This window comes from Erinaceus europaeus, chromosome 2 (assembly GCF_950295315.1).
Source record: "Erinaceus europaeus chromosome 2, mEriEur2.1, whole genome shotgun sequence".
Lineage (NCBI taxonomy): Eukaryota > Metazoa > Chordata > Mammalia > Eulipotyphla > Erinaceidae > Erinaceus > Erinaceus europaeus.
The window spans coordinates 124,526,855-124,541,091 of NC_080163.1; the positions used below are offsets into that span (position 1 = coordinate 124,526,855).

Here is a 14,237-nt window from a genome sequence, read left to right on the forward strand (position 1 = left end):
CAGGGGGGTCGCTTCACAAGCAGATCTGCAGGTGCCTATCCTTCTCTCCCCCCGCACTATCTTCCCCTCCCCTCTCAATCTTATCTCTATCTTATCCAGTAAAAATGGAAAAAAATGTCCACTAGGAGTAGTAGCTTTGTAGTGCTAGAGCTGAGCCCCAGAGATAACTCTGGAGGCAAAACAAAACAAAAACATTAGCATTCCAATATAAAATCACTATAAAATTATTAAAGAGTATTATTGTATTTTCTTTTATCATAGTAACTTCATCAAATTCACTGTACATATTACACTTCACAGCATGGCTCATTTGGGAATTTTAATTGAAAGCACATTTAAAATATCTGCAATTGGTGGTCATCCTATCGAACCGGGAGCAGGTCTAGTTACCTATTTTTGTGCCTTATGACATGAGAGAAGAGGTTGTATCTTATTGTTACCTCTCTCACCTCATTAACTAGTATGTATCTTTTAACATGAAACTAATATGAATATCTCCCTCATAATGTGCATTAGTTTGTATCTTGAGAAATGAACAAGCTAGTAAATGGAAAGGCACTTCAACTAAAGCTGAATAGGAGGACTCATCAGAGTTTATTCTTTACAGTTATTATTTAGCAATTTATCTTTTAGAGTATTTTTCATCCTTAACTTTTGAAGTTTACTTGTCTGTGACACACAACTACTTGTTCACCTTATTTATTTATTTATTGCTAGATTTTCACTGGGGCTTATGACCACACCATTCCACCATTTCTAGCAAGACTATTTTTTCTTTCAGATAGTGGGTGAAAGAGAGGAAAAGACAGAGATAAGGAAGAGACACCATAGCAATGCTTCATTGCTCATGAAGTTTCCCTTTTGTGTTGAATTCCAGTGTGGTGGCTGGGGGTTTAAGCCCCAGTCAATGTGTAAACTCTACTGGATAAATTATCTCCCAGGGCTTTCACTACTTTCCCATCCTGACCCCCGCTAGTTAATTGCCAGGGGATGAACCTAGGATTGCACTATATGTGCGCTATATCATTGATGGAACAACTTCCCTCAGACAATTTTTTATTCTTTCTTTTAGAAAGAGAAGGAGGAAGCATAGAAGGGAAAATAAACAGAGAGCGAAAGACACCATAGCACTGCTTCACCACCCACGGGGCTCCACAACCCCTGGGGCTCCATCACCCATGGGTGCTGTCTTTCAGGCTTCCATATGGTACCAGACTCATACAATATAAGGCAGGTGCTCTACTGGGTAAGCTGTCTTCCAGCTCTTGTTTGCTACTTTTTCATTCCAGTGAGGCAATCTGAGTAGATGGCCATCCATACATTTGAACTTGTCATTATGATCATCTCTGTAGCTCTCAAAGTCCTCAGAGAGTTGATACATACATGTACCTCTTGTCGGTGTTCACGCGGGGTGACGTCCAGCAGGAAGGCAAAACCGACCGGCTCTCTTTTGCTCATTCAAGGGACGACACGAAGCAGAGACACCGGAGAGAAATGATGTGTTCTCAAATTTCGTTTATTAGCAGGTGGGCAAGAGTTTAAGTAGAAAACCAAACAAAGAACATTTTTCAAATATGTCGGGAATTACAGGTTTCTTAAAGGTCAGCTTGCCCCTATGGTAGGGGGCTGGTATGACAGGAATTGATGAGATACATAAAGGTCAAGACAATTATTCTTCATGATGCAAGCAGGTTAATTATCTAAAGGCATTTGAGAGAGGCATAGGGGTTAAGTCAGCAGGGTGGGATTAGAGAGAGGATAAACAAGCTTAGTATATCAAAAAGGCTATAAGGAAATAAGGTCTGGTGCTTCACTAACTGTTGTCAGGGAGGTGTTTGATGGAGTATGCTTTCTCTAGTGATCAAAAGTGAGGTGGTTGTGCGAACTCTGGGTGACTATGTGAACTTTGAGTGAACCTTAAGGCAGGCGGCCATGTGGCCTGCAGTTAGTGGAGAGAGGCAGTGAGGTTTCTGTGGGCTTGAGAGTCTGGAAGGAAAGAACTAAGTCTGAGAGATGTGGTTTCTCCCCTTTGCTCAACTTGGCAAGGGAGACTTACAAGGGGGTGTCTTTCCCAGACCTCCATCCAGGGATGGGGGGAGTTCTCCCTAAGTTCTATAAAGTTTACACATATCCCAACAACCTCCGGGAGCTTTCCCTAGTGAGAAACCTGCAGCTGTGCATGGGAGGTGACAGTGAGCATTCAAGGCAATTTGGGATGGCCCTGAGCACAACCAGTCCCTTCCACTATAAAGAGGGGATAAAAATCAACTTACTAAATTTGCACATACTGTAGAAATGGGTATCTGTAGCTCTTAAGGCAATCTTCTAGATAGGAGTCAAACATGTATTTTCATGTGTACTCTATCTGTATTTAATCAACTTTAAAATCTCTTTTCCTACTGCTGCACAAGCCTAGAATCTGAAAACTCTGTAATGTAGGCGTATTCATGTTATCAACTGGCAAAAGAAAAAAAAAAGGTTGGTATTACATATCTCACAATGACCCCAGCAATGTCAGAGTCCACAAAATTCTATCATCAGGAGTCTCTTTTATTTGCAAACTTATTGAAGTAAACATACACACAGAAAATTACACAAATCATAGTATATGCATGCTTAATGAATTTTCATAAAACAAACCATTATCTAATAAAAACAGAACATGACCATTCTTTCAGAAGTCTCATGTCTGCTATCAGTCCTAACTCTCTTATCCAAGGTAACTACTATCCTGAATTCTAGTAACATAAAGTATAGCTGCCCATTTTTAGCTTTGTATCCACGAAATCTTGCATTATCTGTCTGTATATGACTTTATTCATTCAAAATTATGTTTGTGAGATTCAGCTATATTGCCTACTGTATGGTTATAATTAATTCCTTTCTACTACTCTAGATTATTACATGTGGCCATATTATTCTGCTGGGTTTTTTAAAAGATTTTATTCATATATTTATTAAGAGAGATACAGGAATAGAGAGAGAGAAAGAGAACCAGGTATCATTCTGTTACATATGCTGCCAGGGATTGAACTTGGGACCTCTTGAGGGTCCAACAGTTTATTCGCTGTGCCAATTCTCAGACTACCATACTATTCTACTGTTGATGAACATTTTAGTCCTTTCTTTGAGAATTTTTCCATCCGTAGTGCTACGATTGAATATGCCCCTAAGTGCAAATATATCAGTTGTGTAAATACCTAGAAATGGAACTATTAGCTTATAAAATATGGTGTTTTCAGCTTTAGTAGATATCCCCAAGTAGTTTTTCAAAGTGATTTCTATGGACTAATGTATGGTCACCATCACCATCCCCCCTCCAACACATTTATATATTGAAGTTATAATTCTCTAGGACATTAGAATGTGACCACATTTGCAGATGGAATAAGTCGGCTATTCCATGGTCATTCGGGTTCCATGGTCATTAGGGTAAGTTCTAATCCAGTGTGATTATTATCTTCAAAGGAGATTAGGACTCAGGCAGGCAGGCACAGGAAAGACCAAGTGAAAACAGAAATCAGATGCCCTCTGTAAGCCAAGAAGAAACACTTTCAGGAGAAACCATTCCTGTTGATAACTTGATTTGGGACTCTCCACCTCCAAAATTGAGTAAAAATATATTACTGTTGTTTAAGTCATCTGATCACTAAACTTTGTGGTGGCAGCTCTAGTAAACTAACAGTTGTATCAACTGATACTGTGATTAGACTTTAATGGATGCCCATTTATGCATAATATTTTAAATTTATTTATTTTTATTTTTTAAATTTTTTTCCTTTTTGCTGCCCTTGTTGTTTATCGTCATTGTTGTTATTGCTGTCATTGTTGTTGGATAGGACAGAGATAAATGAAGAGAGGAGGGGAAGACAGAGAGGGGGAGAGAAAGACAGACACCTGCAGACCTGCTTCACTGCCTGTGAAGCGACTCCCCTGCCAGGGGCTCGAACCGGGATCCTACCTCTGGTCCTTGCGCTTTGCGCCACCTGCGCTTAACCCACTGCACTACCACCCGACTCCCTTTTAATTTATTTTTATGAAATATAATGAGAGAGAAAGACTCAGAGCATTCTTCAATTCTGGTGGTTATCTGAGGCCTCACGCAAGCTCCATGCTTGTATGCAGCTATATCCCAAGGCCTATGCAAGATGTATGTAGAGAGAGACAGAGATAGATGGATACAAAGAGAGTGAAAGAGGGGGTTAGGTGATAATGCACTGGGTTAAGCACACATACCACCAAGTGTATTGACCTGGGTTCAAGCCCAAGCTCCCCACTTGCAGGGAGTACACTTCATGATTGGTGAAGCATGTCTGCAGGTGTCTATCCTTCTTCCCCACTGTCTCTCATCCTCCTCTCTCACTTTTCTCTGCCCTAATAAAAAAACTAGAATTTAAAAAAGGCTGCTGGGAGCAGTGGTTTTACAGTCCAGGCACTGAGCCCCAACAATGACCCTGATGGCAAAAAGAAAGAAATAAATGAAGGAGAGAAAGAAGGAAGGAAGGAGGAAAGGAAGAAAGGAAGGAAGGAAGGAAGGAAGGAAGGAAAGGAGGGAGGGAGGGAGGGAGAAAGGAAGGAAGGAAAGAAGGAAGGAAGGAAGGAAGGAAGGAAGGAAGGAAGGAAGGAAGGAAGGAAAGAAGGAAGGAAGTCACAGCACAACACCAAAACTTCTTTAGTGCTTTGAGGGCCAAGTTTGAACCTAGGTTGCTCACATGGCAAAGTAGCACACTCCTTAAGTCTATTTTGCCAGTCCAATGCATTTCTTTCCTCTCTCTCTCTCTCTCTCTCTCTCTCTCTCTCTCCTACTTTCTCTCTGTCTGTATGTCTCCCTTCCTTTCTCCCTTCTGTCTTCTTACCTTCAGTCAGTCTGAGAATTTTTTCCTAATTGAAACTCTTATTTTCAATGTTTCTGTGAATAATAACCCTTAGAAGTCTAAGAGGGAAATTTGGTGTTTTCCTGTCTGTTATCCAACAAGTTCTATAGGGCAGAAGCTATACTACTCATGACACCACAACTTGTTAGCTTCCAACATCTGTCCCCTTGCCCTTTTCTTCAACTGTCCATTTGCAACTGTTCTGAGAGAAAATATTCTGGCTTTCTCTATCATTTCACTCAGGACAGAAATAAAAGAGCCAGAATGGCACTGGATATTATTTTACCTTCTTTGAAGCACTGTGAACCATCTTTTCCTTGATTTTTCTTAGAAATATAAATGTCAAGTGAAATTTTCAAGCAGAATGATTTTTTGATAACTTGAACACCATGTAATTATAAGAAACTTTTTTCACAGTAGATAATGACACCCTGCTTAAGTCTTCTCCCTCTCTGTAGATGGATATATGTTTATTGGAAGAGGTACACAAACTTCAGTAGAGTTACCCTTCTGGCAAAAACTCTTATAGGTCTGATGGATTTCAGAAGAACTAAGCACGTAGTAGGAGTCTAAAAACTTTATGAAATGCATTTCATAGAATGAAAGAAGGATGGTTGCTTCTCCTTCTGGGTCTTGATCACCCAATTTATCTTGACTAAAATGGTTATATTGAGTGCCCAGTTCTGTAAAAGGTAAAAAGTAAATTTGGAGAGAACTTACCAGGGACTAATTGTGTTTATCCAGCAAAGAGGCTATTGGTTTCTGGTGAATTGAGAATACAGTTCCAAAAAATGATAAGTGTAGCACTTTATAGAGTCTTAATAAGTTTTGTATCAAATTTAGCACTCTATTTCTAACATCCTTGCATTACTTTAAGTGCACTTTTTTGTGTGTATCAGTTTCTCATATCCACTCTGAGGCTAGCTTTGGTATCCTGTTGATTCTCCCATTAATTAAATTTTAACATTTTCTGAAACTGATTCCTTGACACTATGAAAGGAGAAGAGAGGCATGAATTTTGTGCTCTTGGGCTGATTTCCAGGGGTGGGGAGGAATTTGAGAAAGTTGTCCACACAGATTTTCTTTTAGCACTTTAGCCCAGAGAGCCAACTGTGAAATATATACCTATAGCCATAATGAGCTGCCTGTATCTAACTTGGCCCACACAGTTATCTAGTAATGAAAGATATCAACATCACCTTTCAAAATCAGAGATTTTGAGGATCTAATGAAACCCCACCAACATATGTGTAAGAGTAAAGTATTTCACATCAAGTTCAGCTCAAATAAATGATGTTGAATAAAATCCAAAGGCTTCTCTGTGCACATGGCAGCATCTTTGCTAATGCTCTCAATTCCTAGCTCATGTCCTCTTATTACTCCAACAGCCTGTCATTAGTAACAATAACTAATGTTTTTTGTGTGTCTGCCATCAGCTAGGTAAACCCTAAGTACCTCACATAGATTTGTTTATTTAATATTGTCACCAGTTGTCATTAATTATCATTCTCATCATATACAAAGAATGGTACTGAAAACCTAGAAATGTCAATTAATAGCCTCTCTCTGTCTCTCATGTAAAATTTAAAACTGAAACATATTTGAACACTTATTAGCACTTTTAGGTAACTGAGTCTTTCCTGGTTTAAAACAGTGTCTTCCAGATGAATATACAAGGCTCTCCCCCATTTTCCTTCTCTTTCCTCTGCCTTTCCCTCAGCCTCTAAGTTTCTAGGGGCTGACACTATTTTCCCAGCACTAATTAAAGTGTTAAATCTCACTGTTACTAGTTTCCAGTTGTATCTCTCTCCATCTCTCTCTCTCTCTCTCTCTCTCTCTCTCTCTCTCTCTCTCTCTCTCTCCTCGACTCAAATCTGGTTTATGGTGGTGCCAGAAGATCAAACCTGGAACATCAGAGTCTCAGGCATGGAAATCTTTTGTATAACCAGTATATTATCTGCCCCAATTGGATTTCTCATCCACACTTCAGCTTCTAGTTCAAGACCATCCATCTAAAGATCTCTGCTACAGTATTCCCTACTCACCCCACAGACACTCAGATTCTTCATTCCAGATTCCTTCCCTTACTTTCTTCAGGAGCCTTGCTGACTTTTCCAGACCTACCCATTCATATCCAAACCCCAGGCAGTCATGCTATCAGTTGTAGCAAGAAGCTATCAGTCTTTCTCCAGTAAATTTCCCTACAAGGAAACAACTAGTAGCATCTCTCCTTTTGATTCTCAGATTCAACAAGGTTTCTATTTAGTATTATTTTCCTAGTTGAATGTCTCTGTTCTTACTAACTATCTTTCAAGAACCACCCTCTTTCTTCTGAGACTGGATCACATATCCTGCATCCTTCTTGTTCTGAGGTTTAGAACAGTGTTTCTCAAACTTGGCTGTGCACTGCTTGGAAGTTCCTTACAGCACATATTTCTGATTCAGTAGGTATGGTGGGTAGAATAATGGCCCGAGAATAATAATGACACACAAATAACTAAAACAAGAGAATATGTTATTTTATTAAAAATGTTTTCCATTTTTTATTATATTTATTTATTTATTTATTTATTTATTGGATAAACATAGCCAGAAATTGAGAGGGAAGGGGGTGATAGAGATGGAGAGAGACAGTGAGACACCTACATTACTTCACTACTCATGAAGTTTTCCTCCTGCAGGTGGGGACCAGGGTCTTGAACCTGGGTTCTTATATACTATAACATGTGTGCCACCAACCAGCCCCCCAGTTTGTTTTTTTTTAAGTTTCTTTTTTTTACCAGAGCACTGCTCAGCTCTGGCTTATGATGGTGCAGGGAATCGAATTTGGAGCCCCAGGCATGAGAATCTCTTTGCATAACTATTATGCTATCTACCTCCACTCTAAAAATCTTGACATAGAAAAAGGATCCTAGATTATCTGGAAGCCCAGTGTCATTACAAGGCTAGAGACAGAGGAATTAAAGGATGGAAACAGAGGTCAGAGTGATGTTACTACAAGCAAGGGAATGAAGGACACCTTTGGAAGCTGGAAAAAGCTTCCTCTTTTTTTTTTTCCCCATTTCAGTTCTCCCCTAGTATCCAGAAAAGGAGATACAGTTTTGCTAACAACTTAATTTTAGCTCTATAACATACATTTCAGAATTCTGACCTCTAGAACTACAAAACAAGAGTGTGTTGTTATAAACTGACATTTGTGATAGATTCCTAGATGAGGTTAATGCTGTAGATCCAAGGACATAGTCTGAAAATCACTGGCTTATATCGGGATGCATTGGATCGACCTTCTCGTGGTGCATCCCGTGAGTACCCATTCACTGGGGAAACTGACGATCCTCCCTAGCCGACTGAATCCACATGGATCCCAGTCACTTTCAAAGCCAGCAACAAGCAGCTCCTGACAGCTTTCAACCTGACGCTGTTGACTGGCTACGGAAGAAGGGCAAACACTAGAAGAAGAAAACTGGCTTATAGAAAAATATACAATCCTTAGTCCCCCAAACTTCGGACTTCAAGCTACATAAGCCATTTGCTGTTTCAACAATGCCTGATTTTCTTATTAGTGATTTGATAATGATTAACAAGATTATAAAATAACAGGGGTACAATTTCATACAATTCCCACCACCAGAGTTCCCTGTCCCATTTCCATCCACTGAAAGCTTTCTAATTTTTTATCCCTCTGGGAGTATGGACCAAAATTCTTTATGGAGTGCAGAAGGTAGAAGGTCTGACTTCTGTAATTATAATTGTTTCTGCTCTGGACATGGACATTGAACAATGCCTGACTTAAAAAAAATTTTTATATTTATTTATTTTCCCTTTTGTTGCCCTTTTTATTGTTGCTGTAGTTATTATTATTGTTGTCATTGTTAGATAGGACAGAGAGAAATGGAGAGAGGAGAGGAAGACAGAGAGGGGGAGAGAAAGACAGACACCTGCAGACCTGCTTCACCGCCTGTGAAGTGACTCCCCTGCAGGTGGGAAGCCAGGGGCTCCAACCGGGATCCTTAAGCTAGTCCTTGTGCTTTGCGCCACATGCGCTTAACCCTCTGTACTACCGCCCGACTCCCTATGCCTGACGTTTATGCTAATAGAAGCTTTGGCTTCAATAAATATTATTTCCGAAAAGTGTTTATTTAGGAAATCAATAATAAACCTTAATTTTATTATATTTTCTATTTTTCTCTGAAGCAATGATGGGGAACCACTAGGCAGTTTCATGATCAGCCATTACAAATATTAACATTTTATTAACTATCTCACTATATTGGTATTTATCACTTTCTTTAGAGGACAATCATACAGCATCTTCAGTTGATCTATTTACCTATTCTATCTATTTCCCCCAAAATCTCAATGAGTTTATAAAATTTAAAAGAAAAAGGAAGTGGAGGAGGAGGAGAAGAAGGAGGAGGAGGAGGAGGAGGAGGAGGAGGAGGAGAAGAAAAATGGGGCTAAGGAAGGTTTTCAGTGAGCAAGATTTCTGGACCTCTGCTTCCCTTGTGTCAATCTGGACTATATTATATTATATTATATTATATTATATTATATTATATTATATTATATTAATTATATCATACCATATCATATTATTAATATACAGAATGAACCCAGGGCCATGCATATGTGATACCACTAAGCAACCTCCTTGGCCCAATTTTTTATGTTAATGTTTGAGAGAGAATGAGAGCGATGGAGACACATCAAGTCACTATTTCACTCTCAGTGGAGTTCCTATGTGCTGTCTCTGGTGTTCCCATGCAGTATGACAGTGAACTGGAAATGTAGCCTCTCTAGTTCTTGATCCCCTTAGTTGTTAAGTAGGAGTGAAGATACCTACCTCATTGCTCTGATGTGAACTAGATGAGAGAATAATGAAATATAGCAGCTGCAGAGAGGTAATTAAGTTCCTCTACAGTGGCCATTTCATTCCTCTAGGCTTCTTACCACTAAGTATCATTCAATCAATACAGTTCACAGAGAATCCAAAGTAGGAACCACAGTTTAAATGAGAAGTCCTAAAGAGAGAGGGAAATTTTCTTTCCATCTCTCTGGATTCTTCTCAGTCTAGTCTAGTCAAGCAGCCAAATTAACATCAGAGAGATTTGTAGAAGAAAAGAACAAGTTTAATTACAGACACAATAAAAAAAATCTACATGTATGTCAACTCTAAAATAAATGGAAGGTTATTTATACTGAGCTAAGAAATGAACTAGAGCATAGAGACTCAAAGAGAGTGGAAGAGTACTCATGCCAAAAGAACTAGACACTCCATAATTAAAAGTTTGCCCTGTCATAACAGACAAGATTCTCTGATTAAAAAAAAAATTAAAAAGCAATTTTTGGAGACAACCCTAAATCTGATAAGAGCCACAATTTTTGCTCTTCTAGGTAGTTTAAGGAAATGGGGAAAGTTTCTCTTGAACTTAGCTCAAAGCAATTCATATATAAAAGTAATACATTTTGGGATGTCCTATTCAAGCTATCTAGGGAAGCCTCATCTTCAGATACTCAAGATTCCCTTTCATTCCAAGAAGCTAATATTTCCTACATGACTTTATCATTCTAGTTAGGCTTAATTAAAGCACTGGGCATAGTCTTTCCAAACTTTGGCATTTTTTTTAAGCAATAATCAATTATGCCTGCTGGGAAAAAGGAAGCAAGGCAGAGAAATAGATAGGAGCCTCTCCCGGGAGCATAAAATGCAAAAGGGTGCTCAGCAGAGACCGCATGCCAGATATCCAGGAGCACTGGGGACATATCTGACTTGCTGTGCATGTTGAGAAACCTGAGAAAATTTCGTAGCTTAAGAATATAGTCCTGGCCGTAGTCTTGTTGCACATCTGGGGATAGATGGTCCAGGATATTCTTCTCCAACTTGTCCCACATGTCACTTGTGCCTGAGATATCTGGAATATGAGAGGGAAGGGAGGCACAGGTGCTGAGAAAGCCATGCCAAGTATGTCTGATCCCAAATTGGTTTCTATTAGAAAGGACAGGCAATTCCAAATACCTCTCCCTTTTCTAATTTTCCTTTTCCTTTTCTTCTTCTTCTTCTTCTTCTTTTTTATAGAGACAGACAAGCAGAAAAACAGTGAGAGAAACCAGAGCACCAGAGTTTTCCTTAATGCATTGGGTGCCCAAGCTCAAACCTGGGTTGTGTTCATGGCAAAGCGGTACACTCACTAGCCGAGTGAGCTATTGCATCAACTCTCCCAAACGCCTCTTAAAGTAGGTGATTTATAATGGCATTTATTACATATATTTTAATCATACTTACAAAAAGGTATACAAACAACTGAATAGCCCATGGAACTAGTTAGTGATCAAATGAAGAAAAGGACAAACTAGCCTCAGAAGTGCTACTCCCAAGCCTTCTTCTTAGGAACAACTGTCTCTTTTAATAGATTAGTTTTGTCTGGATTTTGATCATTATACAAATTGAATCATATATTAAGTTGTAATAGTCATCCATGCATTGTATGGTCATTCTCATTGCTACACAGTTTTCCATTGTGTAAGTGTGCCATAAATTATTTATTCATTATACAGCTTGCCCTCAAGTAACATTGTTTATTTATAACAGCACTGTTTGATTTAGTATGTTGATGAAAAAAAGAAAACTGTAGCAAAGTTGAACCAAAGGATGGACCTGGTTTCCTCATATATCACCTTCCTAAAAATCATTATTTATAGGAATATCTGGATAAAGTCAAGTGAGGAATTGTCATCTATGTCTTAAGATTCAGATGTCTAGTCCCCAGATCTAGAATCTTTCTGGAACTTTCAAAATACTTCAGATAGAACATAAAACATGACTATGATCTATAAGCTGTGGTCTTGTTCCCTATTTTCTTTCCCCCCTCATTAATTTGTTTTAATTGGGAGTTCAATGGTTTATAGTTAATGTGTATTTCTTTAAACCATCGTCTCTCATAACCTTCAAATAGGCAATAGGTATAACATGACTCTCCATTTTTCTCTTTTGTGGAAAAATTAGTCCAAGTAATACCTTCTCCTATTCTTGTTTATTTAACCAATGTAAGTAGAGAATAGTTCCTACCACTATAAAGTCTCTGTTTTCAACGTGGTGAATTTTTCAGAGAGTTACTACCCCTTCTTCACTTTAATCAGAGTATAACTTTTTCTTAAAAATATCTTTTCTGAAAAAAAAATCTCTTTGATTTTTGTATGATATGTTTTATTAATTATTTCAGAGACTCCACTAAAATATTGGTGTTTATAACTATTGGTAACAAGCTTGATATATTGTAGTGGGCATTTGAATTGTTTATGGTTTAAACTTTTTAAATATAGTACTGTCTCAAATATTGTAGCAAATATATTTTCATCACTAATATATTTAATATAAAATGCATATTATAAATAATATGTGCATACACATACAAGCATACATATTTTAATATAGAATTCCTGCTTCTGTATATGTAACAATATAAACTTTAATTTGAAATACCATGAGATTAACATTCTTAAAATTAATTCCCTGAGAGATAACCATTAATTTTGTGTGTCCTTCCACATCCTCTCCTTGTATATAAAAACATATATACATATAAAGAATTTCATTTTATTTTACCAGAAACAAACAAAAAAGTCTATACTATATATTTTTCTATGAGTCTGTCTCTCTCTTTTATCCTTACTAATAAAATCACAGGCTTGTCTCCAGGTCAGTGACTGTAAATTTCAAAAAAAGCAGCAGCATTTTCCATTGAACAGCTTTTAGTCAACTGCTTCTATATCAAATAACTGGTGGTTCCTTGATTTCACCATTTAGGTGATACTGCTATAATCAGACCTGTACAATGTATGCTTCTGTGTCTTGACATTTAATTCTGTAGGTTACAGCCCCCAAAGGGTAACTGCCAGGTCAAATGGCTCATACATTTTGCATTTTAATAGTTGCTGACAGATTATTTTGCAGAGTTGCAGCAACTCACATCCCTACTCCTGCAAAGTGACTGACTGCTCAGGGATTGCTGAGGGGATGAGCTTTTGTTTGCTAGCTTGAGTGACTCCAGATATCAGGACTGCAGGGGAGCAGCACTGTGAAATATAAGCCAGTGAAATCCAATTATACTCACGGAAATGCAGAAGCAATTTCAATTGTTCATTTCTTTTCATGATGCCACAACATCATACTTAAATGATTGTCCCGATTACTCAGGAGATTGCTGTGTCTTGGAAATCATGTTTGCATGACCTATAGTTCTTCTAATTAACTCTCCTACAGTCTCTGCTCCTGGGTTGGGGCTTTCCTTTTCCTCTCCATTTCCTCTCTCTTTGAACACCTTATGGACTTTCTAGCCACTGCTGTGGGTTCCCTTTCCAGAGTCCCCAAAACTTTCTTAATCAGTGGCAAAAACACCAATTGTTGACTTGCATCTGCCACTTTTGATATATTCCCGCCCATCCCTTGCCACTTTTGGTACTATATGTAATCCATATCCTATTCTGCCTCACATCAACTATGAGGCTGGGGAAGTTGAGATTTCTACCTACAAAATGAAACTATGTGTTGTCTACTTCATAGGTGAGATTATGTGAGATTTTTTTCATGTAAAGTGTTTTAAATCTGACAAGCATGCAATCAATGGGTTTCAGCTACTTATTTTAATCATTGCTAGGGCTTTACCACTTTGGACCAGCTTTTTCAGAAAGAAAGAGACAGGCAGAGCAAGTGAGAAGGACACCACAACACTGAAATTTCCTCCAGTGTACTGATGGCCAGATTTGAATTTGGGTCATTTGCATGGCAAAGCAGATACACTTTCAAAATAAACTATTTTATTGACCCAATAGGTTTCAGCTATTTTTACTGTAGTGCATTAAAAAATCTGACGTGCCTCTGAATGTCTTCAGAAGCTTCTTGTGTCTCTAAAGAGTCCTTTCCTTGCTCTTGCCTAAAAAAAAAAAAAAAAAAAAAAAAATTTAAATCGGGGTAAACTGGTATAGAAAAAAAAAACCTTAGCAATGCACCTTGGGATTGGTTTCAGATTTCTACCATCATGGTCTGCCAACATCCACTCTGGTACATATAGAATCTCCTCCATCTTTTTAGTGTCTTCATCTGGTGAATAATGTCAATTAAATACACCACTCAGGTTGTGGTGCAGATTAAGACATATACAGAATGGTTGGGAGTATGAACTGGAACAAATATTAGTAAACAGTTCAGCATTATAAAGTTAAAGATAATTAAGCTTTATTGTGAGCTAGTTGTTCCACACCTGGACTCATGTTGTAAGAAAATTCACTGCAAATAACTGGTGAAATGGTTAGAACACTGGACTCTTAGGCAGAAGGTCCTGAGTTTGATCCCCAATACTACATGTT

At 38.2% G+C, this 14,237-nt stretch overlaps 1 protein-coding gene across 1 annotated transcript in view; it reads right to left on the bottom strand.

The window, feature by feature from the left end:
* Positions 1-9,913: 9,913 nt before the first annotated feature.
* HSD17B2 (hydroxysteroid 17-beta dehydrogenase 2) overlaps positions 9,914-14,237 on the bottom strand; it is an 82,168-nt gene continuing 77,844 nt past the window's right edge. The window contains exon 5 of the mRNA XM_060185113.1: positions 9,914-10,786. Coding sequence (XP_060041096.1) covers positions 10,443-10,786 — 344 coding nt within the window. The 3' untranslated portion in view covers positions 9,914-10,442. The remainder of the gene's footprint in view (positions 10,787-14,237) is intronic.